This window comes from Chlorocebus sabaeus, chromosome 19 (assembly GCF_047675955.1).
Source record: "Chlorocebus sabaeus isolate Y175 chromosome 19, mChlSab1.0.hap1, whole genome shotgun sequence".
Classification (NCBI taxonomy): domain Eukaryota; kingdom Metazoa; phylum Chordata; class Mammalia; order Primates; family Cercopithecidae; genus Chlorocebus; species Chlorocebus sabaeus.
The window spans coordinates 13,139,943-13,152,635 of record NC_132922.1 but is presented as its reverse complement, the minus strand read 5'-3'; the positions used below and the strand labels follow the sequence as shown (position 1 = coordinate 13,152,635).

Here is a 12,693-nt window from a genome sequence, read left to right as displayed (position 1 = left end):
GAACCATGCTACCCACTGTATTATTATTATTTTTTTGGCGGGGGGATGGAGTCTCACTCTGTTGCCCAGGCTAGAGTGCAGTGGCGCGATCTCAGCTCACTGCAACCTGCACCTCCCCAGTTTAAGCAATTCTCCCGCCCCAGCCTCCCAAGTAATTGAGGTTGCAGGCTCCTGCCACCATGCCCAGCTAATTTTTGTATTTTTAGTAGAGACGGGATTTCACCATGTTGGCCCAGCTGGTCTCAAACTCCTGACCTTCAGTGGTCTGTCCATCTCAGCCTCCTAAAGTGCTGGGATTGCAGGCGTGAGCCACTGCACCTGGCCTATTATTATTATTTTTATTTTTTGGAGATAGAGTCTCATGCTGTTGCCCAGGCTGGAGTGCAGTAGTGCCATCTCGGCTCACTGCAACCTCTGCCTCCTGGGTTCAAGTGATTCTCCTGCCTCAGCCTCCCTAGTAGCTGGGATTACAGGCTTGCAACACCACGCCTGGCTAATTTTTGTATTTTTAGTAGACACAGGATTTCACCATGTTGGCCAGGCTTGTCTCAAATTCCTGGCTGGGGATTACAGGAGTGAGCCACTGTGCCTGGCCTTAGTCAAGGAGTTTGGACTTTCTTCTCTAAGTAGTAGGGAGCCACTGAAGGTTTTTTTTGAGGAGGAAAGTCATGTAATTGCACCTGTGCCTTAGGAAGTTCCCTAGGTCAAAGGTGCAAAGGATGAGTTGGAGCAGGGAGGGGCTGAAGGATGAGAAACCAGTTAAGAGACTGTTGCAGCTACTGTAGCAATAACTGGTTCAGGCACGAATCACCGGCAGATGCGAAATCCCTAGGGTGGTAAGTTGTCAGGAAACAGGGGTTTCACCATGGTCTCAAAGCATCAGTCCTCAGATTCTGCATCGATTACTGAGAGAAAAGGCGCCCTTAGGCTGGGGAGAGCAGAAAGATACTACCTTTACCAAGCAGCTGTTCAGCATCCCCAGAGTGGAACAAACCAACATCAGATGCCCCTGATGTGATGCATGGGGTCGGGGGAGGGGATGCTGGGGTGCGCACAGAATCCTTCCCTTCTAAATTGTCCTTCTGCAAATGCATTGCCTACACCTAACCCCGGTGAAACATCGACAAACCCGAATTGAAAGACATTCTGCAAAATGACTGGACTCCTCATAGGACAAAAAGGGGCTAGGGGACTGTTCTTGATTAAAAGAGACTAACGGGACGAGGACGTGGAATGCCATGTGTGAGCCCATTGGGATCTGGGACAGGAGGAGACAGAGCTGTGACAGGCATTACTGGGACAACTGGGGCATTTTTTTTTTTGAGATGGAGTCTTGCTCTGTCTCCCAGGCTGGAGTGCAGTGGCATGATCTCAGCTCATTGGAACCTCCACCTCCTGGGTTTAAGCGATTCTACTGCCTCAGCCTCCTGAGTAGCTGGGATTACAGGTGCCTGCCACCACGCCCAGCTAACTTTTTGTATATTTAGTAGACACAGGGTTTCACCATATTGAGCCTGATGGGATCCGGGACACGGCTGTAGTCCCAGTTACTCGGGATGCTGAGGCAGGAGAATTGCTTGAATTTGGGAGGCGGAGGTTGCAGTGAGCTGAGATCACCCCACTGCACTCCGGCCTGGGCAACAGAATAAGACTCCATCTCAAATAAATAAATAAATAAATAAATAAATAAATAAATAAAAGGTCATGGTTGCAGGGTGAGGAGGGGACAGAGAAGGAGAGAGGTTTAGGAAGGAGACTTGCTGGCACTCAGGACAGGAGGATACACGGTCACAGCTCCTGGCCTGGGTGTCTGCATGGATGGTGTGCCCTTTGCTGCGAGCGGATGGCTGGGGAGCCTGGCTGTGCTGTGTGGGATTTGCAAGCCCCAAGGAAGAGGTTTTGAGGCTTCAGATGCTCAGGGAAGCAGGGGATGGAGATGTGGCATCTTCAACTGAGGGGCAATGCTCACTCAGGCGCTCAGTGGACGTTTACTTACAGCCCATAAGTCAATTACGGCTGAATAGATGTGGCAGCAATGAGAAGAGCAGCAGCAGCATTACAGCAGTGACCCGCTTTTCTGATGTTCCAGGCCTTGTGCTAAATCAATGTCTTGCACAGAATCACTCTGGGCTCCCCGACCCCTCACTCCTGGCCCGCCTCCTTCCTCACTGGCCACTCCACCTCGCTCTCCTTTGCTGAGGTCGCCTCCTCTGCTTCACTTTTAAATATCGGATGCCCCAGATCCCAGTCCTGGTCGCCTTCTGTCCTCTCCCTGCACACTTAGCTGCTTGGCTTTCAGTACTGTCTGGGAAAAACCATGACTCTGGAGTCCACATCTCTGGCCTTGATTTCTCCCTTGAACCTACCATTTGATACAGCCCAGCCCTCCACTGCGTTGATCACACCTCAGGCCCCACACTGCGCTCATTATTTCGCTCATTTCTTTCTTTTTTTTTTTCTTTTTGAGACAGAGTTTCACTCTCGTTGCCCAGACTGGAGTGCAGTGGCGTAATCTCAGCTCACTGCAATCTCCACCTCCCGGGTTCAAGCCATTCTCTGCCTCAGGCTCCCAAGTAGCTGGGATTACAGGCATGAGCCACCACGCCCGGCTAATTTTGTATTTTTATTAGAGACGGGGTTTCTCCATGTTGGTCAGGCTGGTCTCCAACTCCCGACCTCAGGTGATCCGCCTGCCTCGGCTTCCCAAAGTGCTGGGATTACAGGTGTGAGCGACCGTACCTGGCCGACTGCTCCAATACTATTAACTAAGCTACAGACTTGATGGGATTCACCAGTTTTTCTACTAATATCCTTTTTCTGTTTCTGGATCCATTCCAGGATCCCACATTGCCTTTAGTCCCCCTCCTCATCTCCTCTGTCTCCTCCAATCTGTGACAGCTTTCCCATCTCTCCCAGTTTTCCCCTGAAGGCTGTGAGCACAGCGATCTGCTCACCTTTGACTTTAGAAAAAGTCTCCCTGGATGCACGATGACATTGGCCCCAGAGTGCACAGGCCTGGGGGCTACTGCAACCATCCAGGAGAGACATAGTGGTGGCTTGGAGTAGGAAGTGGGTGTAGATGAGAGAAACAGGTGAATATGGAATGTATTTATTTTATTTTTATTTTTCATAGAGATGGGGGCTCACTATGTTGCCCAGGCTGGTCTCCAACTCCTGGGCTCAAGCAATCCTCCTGCCTCAGCCTCCCAAAATGTTGGAATTACAGGTGTGAGCCACTACCAGGCATGAAATGTATTTTAGAATAGCCATGGGACATCAGCCACCAGCAAATTTTTTGTTTTTTTGTTTTCTGGGACAGAGTCTTGCTCTATCACCCAGGCTGGAGTACAGTGGCCACATCTCAGCTCACTGCAACCACCACCTCCAGGTTCAAGCAATTCTCCAGCCTCAGCCTCCTGAGTAGCTGGGATTACAGGCATGCACCACTGCATCCGGCTAATTTTTTTTTTTTTTTTTTTTGAGACGGAGTCTTGCTCTGTTGCCCAGGCTGGAGTGCAGTGGTGCGATCTCGGCTCACTGCAAGTTTCGCCCCCCGGGTTCACACCATTCTCCTGCCTCAGTCTCCCGAGTAGCTGGGACTACAGGCCCCCACCACCACACCTGGCTAATTTTTTTTTTTTTTTTTTTTTTTTTTTTTTGAGACGGAGTCTCGCTCTGTCGCCCAGGCTGGAGTGCAGTGGCGCAATCTCGGCTCACTGCAAGCTCCGCCTCCCGGGTTCCCGCCATTCTCCTGCCTCAGCCTCCCGAGTAGCTGGGACTACAGGCGCCCACCACTGCGCCCGGCTAATTTTTTCTATTTTTAGTAGAGACGGGGTTTCACCATGGTCTCTATCTCCTGACCTTGTGATCCGCCCGCCTTGGCCTCCCAAAATGCTGGGATTACAGGCGTGAGCCACCGCGCCCGGCCTAATTTTTTTTTTTTGTAATTTTAGTAGAGATGGGGTTTCACCATGTTAGCCAGACTGCTATCGATCTCCTGACCTTGTGATCCGCCTGCCTCGGCCTCCTAAAGTTCTGGGATTACAGGCATGAGCCACCGCGCCCAGCCGCATCCAGCTAATTTTTGTATTTTTAGTAGAGACTGGTTTCACCATGTTGGCCAGGCTAGTCTCGAACTCCTGACCTCAGATGATCCACCCACCTCGGCCTCCCAAAGTGTTGGTATTACAGGTGTGAGCCACTGTGCCTAGAGACCATGCAAATTTTGAATTCTCTGCTAGGTGCTGGGAACTCAGACTTCACCAACAACAGCCCAGGGAGGCTGGACGGGGCAGTGGTTGCAAAGGGAGACCAGAGGGGATCTTAAGAAGGCATGAGGAGAGGGGATCTGCGTGAAGGCAATTGTGGCTACTTTTTTGTTTCGTTTGTTGTTTTCAGACAATATCTTGCTCTGTTGCCCACCCTAGAGGGCAGTGGCACAATCTTGGCTCACTGCAACCTCTGCCTCCTGGGTTCAGGCAATCCTCTGGCCTCAGCCTCCTAGGTGGCTGTGACTACAGGCACGTACCACTAGGCCCTGCTAAGTTTTAAAAACTTGTAGCAGAGACAGGGTCTCACCATGTTGCATAGGCTGGTCTGGAACTCCTGAGCTCAAGTGATCCTCCCACCTTGGCCTCCCAAAGTGCTGGGATTACAGGTGTGAGCCACCACACCCACAGTTGTGGCTCCTTTAAGATGAGGCCACGATACCCTTTACTCTTCATCTAAAGCAGTAGCCAAGGGACATGTACATAGCTGGTGCTCAACACCTACTCGGTGACTGAGGGATTGAGCGGGATGGAGGGTGACACACCAAGGTCATGGCAACTCAGTCATGAGGCTAGGAGTTGCGAAGAGGTCACTATTGAGGACAGTTATGTTAATCCTTCAGGCCAGTGCTTCTGAAACTCTAAGTTGTACAAATCACCAGACAGTTTTGTTAAATGCAGATTCAGAAGCAGTGCATCTGGGCTGGGACCTGAGATTCTGCATTTCTGGCAAACTCCCAGCTATCAGTTTATAAAAGTTTGTCCATCCCTGCACCTTTCCCATCCTCATGGCAGCCCTGGGAGAAGCTTCAGGGTAGGAACATTTGAATACAAAAAACCGGGGCTTTCTAGAGCTGTCACACATGAAACAGACTCATTAGAACCTATCTCTACTAAAAATACAAAAATGAGCTGGGCATGGTGGCGCATGCCTGTAATCCCAGCTACTTGGGAGGCTGAGGCAGGAGAATCATTTGAACCCAGGAGGCATAGCTTACAGTGAGCCGAGTCTGTCACTCCAGTCTGGGTGACAGAATGAGACTCTGTCTCAAAAAAAAAAAAAAAAAAAAGCCCGGGCACGGTGGCTCACGCCTGTAATCCCAGCACTTTGGGGGGCCAAGATGAGCAGATCACCTGAGGTCAGGAGTGTGAGACCAGCCTGGCCAACATGGTGAAACCCTGTCTCTACTAAAAATACAAAAATTAGCCGGGCATGGTGGCACATGCCTGTAATCCCAGCTACTCCAGAGGCTGAGGCAGGAGAATGGCTTGAACCCGGGAGGTGGAGGTTGCAATGAGCCGAGATGGTGCCACTGCGCTCCAGCCTGGGCGACAGAGCGAGGCTGTCTCAAAAACAAAACAGAAAAACCAGAAATGGGGGGAATTCCTCAGATTCTGACTGAAGGAAATAAAACTGGGAAGGGCAGACTATCAGATAGCTGCTGCTGGGCCCACCTCTCCCTCCCTGGGTTACACAGGCTATTGCCAACACTTCTCTCCACGAGTCTGCCTCTTCTCTGTCTTGTCCATGGATCCCCAGACCGTGTGGCCTCTTCCAGTTGTCGAGTCCATCTCTTGACTGAGTCAGGGTCTCAATTTCAAATTCTTGACCTCGGCTCGAGAGAAGCGTCCAAGCCCTTGTCTCATCAGTCTTGGTCAGAGAGGTGGAGTCACTTGGTACAGACAGTGAGACCTGTAAGAGGAGGGTGTGGGGTCTGCCCTAATCACTGGTCCAAAGAGACAAAGAGCGGCCGGGCGCGGTGGCTCACGCCTGTAATCCCAGCACTTTGGGAGGCCGAGGCGGGCGGATCACAAGGTCAGGAGATCGAGACCATGGTGAAACCCCGTCTCTACTAAAAAATAGAAAAAAATTAGCCGGGCGCAGTGGCGGGCGCCTGTAGTCCCAGCTACTCGGAAGGCTGAGGCAGGAGAATGGCGTGAACCCGGAAGGCGGAGCTTGCAGTGAGCCGAGATTGCGCCACTGCACTCCAGCCTGGGCGACAGAGCGAGACTCCGTCTCAAAAAAAAAAAAAAAAAAAAAAAAAAAAAAAGAGACAAAGAAAGGTAGAATATGAGAGGTGCCTGGACCCCTCCCCTTACCTTGAGCCCCTCTGTTTTCTCTCTAGACACTGGCGGTGGGGGCCGGAGCGCAGGACAGCACTGGGCAAAGCTCCGGGGAGAAAGTGGGTTCTTCTCCCTGGAGCGGCACCGGTCAACACTGACCCAGGCTTCCTCCATGACACCACACAGCGGACCTCGAAGCACCACGCCTCGGGCTTCCCCTGCCCAAAGGGACACTGCTCAGGCTGCGTCTACATGTGAACCCCCCCGAGCCTCCTCTCCCCACCGAATCACCCAAAGGGACACCTCCAGGGCCTCATTTACACAGCGGAACACCCCCAGAGCTTCCTCTCCCTCACGAAGCACCCAACAGGATAACCCCAGAACGTCATCCAACCAACAAAATAATCCTCAATATTCCTCTCCCCAAAGAGCCACCCAACAAGATAACACTAGAACCTCTTCTACCCAGCAGGACAACCCCCAAACTTCTTTTCCTACTTGTACTCCCCAGTGGGACAACCCCACGACACCCTGTGCCCGACGGGATGATCCCAGAGCCTGCTCTCCTGACAGAACCACCCAACGAGACAACCCCAGGACATCCTATGCCCAGCGGGACAATCCCAGAGCCTCCTCTCCCGTCAGAGCTTCCCAACAGGACAACCCCAGAACATCCTGTGCCCAGCGGGACGATCCCAGAGCCTTCTCTCCCAATAGAGCCACAAGAGACAACCCCAGAATATCCTGTGCCCAGCAGGACAATCCCAGAACCTCCTCTCCCAAAAGAACCACCCAACAGGACAACCCCAGAACATCCTGTGCCCAGCGGGACAATCCCAGAGCCTTCTCTCAGATCAAAGCTACCCAACAGGACAACCCCAGAATGTCCCGTGCCCAGCGGGACGATCCCAGAGCCTCCTCTCCCAACAGAACCACCCAACAGGACAATCCCAGAACGTCCTGTGCCCAGCGGGATGATCCCAGAGCCTCCTCTCCCAACAGAACCACCCAACGAGACAACCCCAGAACATCCTGTGCCCAGCGGGACAATCCCAGAACCTCCTCTCCCAACAGAACCACCCAACGAGACAACCCCAGAACATCCTGCACCCAGCGGGACGATCCCAGAACCTCCTCTCCCAACAGAACCACCCGGCGAGACAACCCCAGAACATCCTGCGCCCAGCGGGACGATCCCAGAGCCTCCTCTCCCAACAGAACCACCCAACAGGACAATCCCAGAATGTCCTGTGCCCAGCGGGACGATCCCAGAGCCTCCTCTCCCAACAGAACCACCCAGCGAGACAACCCCAGAACATCCTGTGCCCAGCGGGACGATCCCAGAGCCTTCTCTCCCAATAGAGCCACAAGAGACAACCCCAGAATATCCTGCGCCCAGCGGGACAATCCCAGAGCTTCCTCTCCCAACAGAACCACCCAACGAGACAACCCCAGAACATCCTGTGCCCAACGGGACGATCCCAGAGCTTCCTCTCCCAACAGAACCACCCAACGAGACAACCCCAGAACATCCTGTGCCCAGCGGGACAATCCCAGAGCCTTCTCTCCCAACAGAACCACCCAACGAGACAACCCCAGAACATCCTGTGCCCAGCGGGACGATCCCAGAGCCTCCTCTCCCAACAGAACCACCCAACGAGACAACCCCAGAACATCCTGTGCCCAGCGGGACGATCCCAGAGCCTCCTCTCCCAACAGAACCACCCAACGAGACAACCCCAGAACATCCTGTGCCCAGCGGGACGATCCCAGAGCCTTCTTTCCCAACAGAACCACCCAACGAGACAACCCCAGAACATCCTGTGCCCAGCGGGACGATCCCAGAGCCTCCTCTCCCAACAGAACCACCCAACGAGACAACCCCAGAACATCCTGTGCCCAGCGGGACAATCCCAGAGCCTCCTCTCCCGTCAGAGCTTCCCAACAGGACAACCCCAGAACATCCTGTGCCCAGTGGGACAATCCCAGAGCCTTCTCTCCCAACAGAACCACCCAACGAGACAACCCCAGAACATCCTGTGCCCAGCGGGACAATCCCAGAGCCTTCTCTCCCAATAGAGCCACAAGAGACAACCCCAGAACTTCTATTCAACAGAACATCCCCAGATCATCTTCTACCCAACAAGACAACCCTAAAACCTCTTGTACCAAACGGGATAACCTCAGACCCACTCGTACACAGCGGGACCGCACACAATCCTTTTCCTTTCAACGAGACAACCCTGGAACCTCCTCATCTCAATGCTGCACCCAAAAGGAGAATCTGAGACCATCATCTCCCCACCGCTCCACTCAATGGAACAATCCCAGGAATTCGTCTCCACATCGTACTAACAAAGACATCCCCTGGGCCTCCTTTCCCCTCCGGCCAACTCACAGTGATGGTCCCCGAACCTCTTCCCCATCTCGCTCCAAGCAAAATGAGGTTCCCTGGGCATCCATCGCTCTCCGGCCAACCCAAGGTGACAGGCCTCAGACATCCTCTCCCAGCAGGCCAGCCCAGCATGACCCACCCCAGTCCTCCTTTGGCCCCACCCAGTACAACTTGCCATCCCGGGTCACCTCTTCCTCCCCTAACCCAGGCCACCAGAGCACCTCCCGGACTTCCTCACCTGTGTACCCTGCTGCCTATGGGGTTCCCTTGACCTATCCTGAGCCCTCCCAGCCTCCATGTGCTGTGTGCATTGGGCACCGGGATGCCCCTCGAGCCTCTTCGCCCCCTCGCTATTTGCAGCATGACCCCTTCCCCTTCTTCCCAGAGCCCCATGCCCCAGAGAGTGAATCGCCCCACCATGAGCCTCCCTATATACCACCTGCTGTGTGCATTGGACACCGAGATGCCCCCCAGGCGTCCTCGCCCCCCCGCCACACCCAATTTGACCCCTTCCCCTTCCTCCCAGACACATCAGACACCGAACATCGGTGTCAGTCCCCCCAACACGAGCCCCTTCAGCTCCCCGCACCTGTATGTATTGGGTACCGAGACGCACCCCGGGCCTCCTCCCCACCACGCCAGGCCCCAGAGCCTTCCCTCTTGTTCCAGGACCTCCCCAGGGCCAGCACAGAGAGTCTTGTCCCTTCCATGGACTCTCTGCACGAGGGCCCCCAAATCCCCACCCCTGTGTGCATTGGGCACCGGGATGCACCCTCCTTCTCATCCCCACCACGCCAGGCTCCTGAGCCATCCCTCTTCTTCCAGGACCCCCCTGGAACTAGTATGGAGAGCCTGGCCCCCTCCACTGACTCTCTGCATGGCTCCCTAGTGCTGATCCCCCAAGTGTGCATCGGGCACCGGGATGCACCCCGAGCCTCCTCCCCACCCCGCCACCCACCCAGTGATCTAGCGTTCCTGGCACCCTCACCTTCGCCGGGCAGCTCCAGGGGCTCCCGGGGCTCAGCGCCTCCCGGGGAGACCAGGCACAACTTGGAGCGGGAGGAGTACACTGTGCTGGCTGACCTGCCCCCACCCAGGAGGCTGGCCCAGAGACAGCCAGGGACCCAAGCACAGCACAGCAGCGGGGGCCGCACCCGCAGCCCTGGCCGCGCGGAGGTGGAGCGCCTCTTCGGGCAAGAGCGCAGGTGAGCCCAGGGGTGGGGGCAGCCAAGTGGGCTGGGGAGGAGGCTCAGCAGCAGGCTAGGTGGAAGTTTCTCAGGGTTAGGGTGCTAGGAGAGTGTTCAAATTCCCCTGGCTTGCCATTTACTGGCTGTGTGACCTTGGGCAAATCACTCCATTTCTCTGTTTCTGCATATTAGGAGTTTTCTGCTTTTGTGTGTGTGTGTGGTTAAGTGATGTCATGCATAGCCCAGTGGTTAACAGCAAAGACTGCAGTCATGAGGGCTGAGTCCAAATCCTGGGTCAAAGTCACATTTCAACTCACGTGACCTGATATAGTGAATTAACCTACCTGAGCCTCAATTTCCTCATCTGTAATGGAGGGGAACATGAGCCCATTCATTCAAATGAGGGTGAACTCTTTTTCTTTTTTCTTTTTTTTTTGAGGCGGAGTTTTGCTCTTGTTGCCCAGGCTGGAGTGCAATGGTGCGATCTTGGCTCACTGCAACCTCCACCTCCTGGGTTCAAGCGAATCTCCTGCCTCAGCCTCCCGAGTAGCTGGGATTACAGGGGCCCGCTACCACACCTGGCTAATTTTTAAAATATTTTTAGTAGAGATGGGGTTTCGCCATATTGGCCAGGCTGGTCTCAAACTCCTGACCTCAAGTGATCCGCCTGCCTCGGCCTCACAAAGTGCTGGGATTACAGGAGTGAGCCACCGTACCCGGCCAAAATGAGGGTGAACTCTCAAACCCTTTGATTCAGACTCACGGGTTTTTTTTTCTTCCGTGCATGAGGGAGAAGAAGAAAGTGCCCATTCTTTTTTTCCTGCCTTGGCAAAGAAAATTCATGGGTCCCTATGCATTTCAGAAAACTGTTATGTCAATTTAAAAATGTATGGCCAAGGCCAGGCATGGTGGCTCACGCCTGTCATCCCAGCACTTTGGGAGGCCAAGGCAGGCGGATCATGAGGTCAGGAGATTGAGACCATCCTGGCTAACACGGTGAAACCTTGTCTCTACTAAAAATACAAAAAACACGCTGCAGTCCCAGTGACTCAGGCGGCTGAGGCAGGAGAATGGCTTGAACCCGGGAGGTGGAGCTTGCAGGGAGCCAAGATCACACCACTGCACTCCAGCCTGGGCGACAGAGCGAGACTCCGTCTAAAAAAAAAAAAAAGTATGGCCAGAGTCACCCTATTTTAAGAAAGAAAGCTCACAGAATTACAGATTTTTAGCAGTCAAACATTCTGGAACACCTAAAGTCCAGGTGTCTTTTGAGTCTCTTTGGTCAGCAGCACTGGTCCCCGTGGAAGGGGAGCATTTCCTCCTGATCCGGCTGAGATTTCTCACCCCAGAAGTTCCAGCCCTTGAGTTTTCTTTTTTTTCTTTTTTTTTTTTTTTTTTGAGACGGAGTCTCGCTCTGTAGCCCAGGCTGGAGTGCAGTGGCCGGATCTCAGCTCACTGCAAGCTCCGCCTCCCGGGTTCACGCCATTCTCCGGCCTCAGCCTCCCGAGTAGCTGGGACTACAGGTGCCCGCCACCTCGCCCGGCTAGTTTTTTGTATTTCTTAGTAGAGACGGGGTTTCACCGTGTTAGCCAGGGTGGTCTCGATCTCCTGACCTCGTGATCCACCCGTCTCGGCCTCCCAACGTGCTGGGATTACAGGCTTGAGCCACCGCGCCCGGCCCTAGTTTTCAAGGATCAGAGCTAGAATTCCATTAGTTAGGGTCAAGAGAACAACAGCAACAAAAAGCAGTCTGGAAGTCTCAAAACTTTCCGTGTATCTAATTCAGTGAATTTTTAGTATATTTACCAAGTTGTCCAACCACAGCCACAATCTAACTTTAGAACATTTTCATCACCCTAAAGGGTATGGAATCTTTTGTATCTAAAATTCCTCTTTGCTGCTCCTTGGGCAAGTTTTCTCCTGGATTTGAATCTGCACGAGAAACCTGATCAATCTTGGCTGGGTGCGGTGGCTCCCTCCTGTAATCCCAGCACTGGAGCTTGTAGTGAGCCGAGATCATGCCACTGCACTCCAGCCTGGGCAACACAGTGAGACTCTGTCTCAAAAAAAAAAAAAAAAAAAAAGTTAGCTGAATGTAGCGGCACACGCCTGTAGTCCCAGCTACTCAGGAAGCTGAGGCAGCAGTATCGCCTGAATTTGGGAGGTGGAGTTTGCAGTGAGCTGAGATTGTGCCATTGCACTCCAGCCTGGCAACAAGAGTGAAACTCCATCTCAAAAAAAAAAAAAAAAAAAGAAAGAAAGAAAACAGAAATCTTATCTCTTGTTCTTCAAATTTCCTTTTCCAGTAAGCTTGATCATTTAATATCCAGATGACAACCATGTGGTCTCTAGTATTAGTATAATTCTTTCTTTGGCCTTAAAAACAAAAACAAAAATCCAGAGGAGTTTTAGGTTCACAGCAAAATTGAGCAGAAAGGGGAGAGTTCCATGCACAGCCTCTCCCACTACCAGTATCCTGTACTAGACACGTATGCTTGTTTCCAGCTCCTGGCTTCAAGGGATCCTCCTTTCTTGGCCTCTCAAAGGGCTGGTGAGCCACTGTACTGGGCAGTAGGGGATACATTTGTTACAATCCATGAACCTACACTGACAAATCACCCAAAGTTTAGGGTTCACTCTAAGTGATGTACAGTCTACAGACTTGAATGAATGTATAATGACAAGTATCCACCATTGTAACATCATGGAGTAGTTTCACCCGAAAAGTCTTCACTGTCTTTGACTTTTTTTTTTTCTTTGGAGATGGATTCTCATTCTG

At 52.9% G+C, this 12,693-nt stretch overlaps 1 protein-coding gene and 1 pseudogene across 5 annotated transcripts in view; one reads left to right on the top strand and one right to left on the bottom strand.

Moving 5' to 3' along the window:
* The window catches only part of TRIOBP (TRIO and F-actin binding protein), a 78,513-nt gene that overhangs the window by 18,597 nt on the left and 47,223 nt on the right, over positions 1-12,693 (top strand). For all 5 annotated transcript variants that reach the window (XM_073006727.1, XM_073006731.1, XM_073006726.1 and 2 more), the window contains one exon: positions 6,395-9,932. In XM_073006727.1, coding sequence (XP_072862828.1) covers positions 6,395-9,932 — 3,538 coding nt within the window. The remainder of the gene's footprint in view (positions 1-6,394; positions 9,933-12,693) is intronic.
* Positions 1-12,693, bottom strand: part of LOC103223290 (guanine nucleotide-binding protein G(I)/G(S)/G(O) subunit gamma-10 pseudogene) — a 45,228-nt pseudogene that overhangs the window by 13,944 nt on the left and 18,591 nt on the right.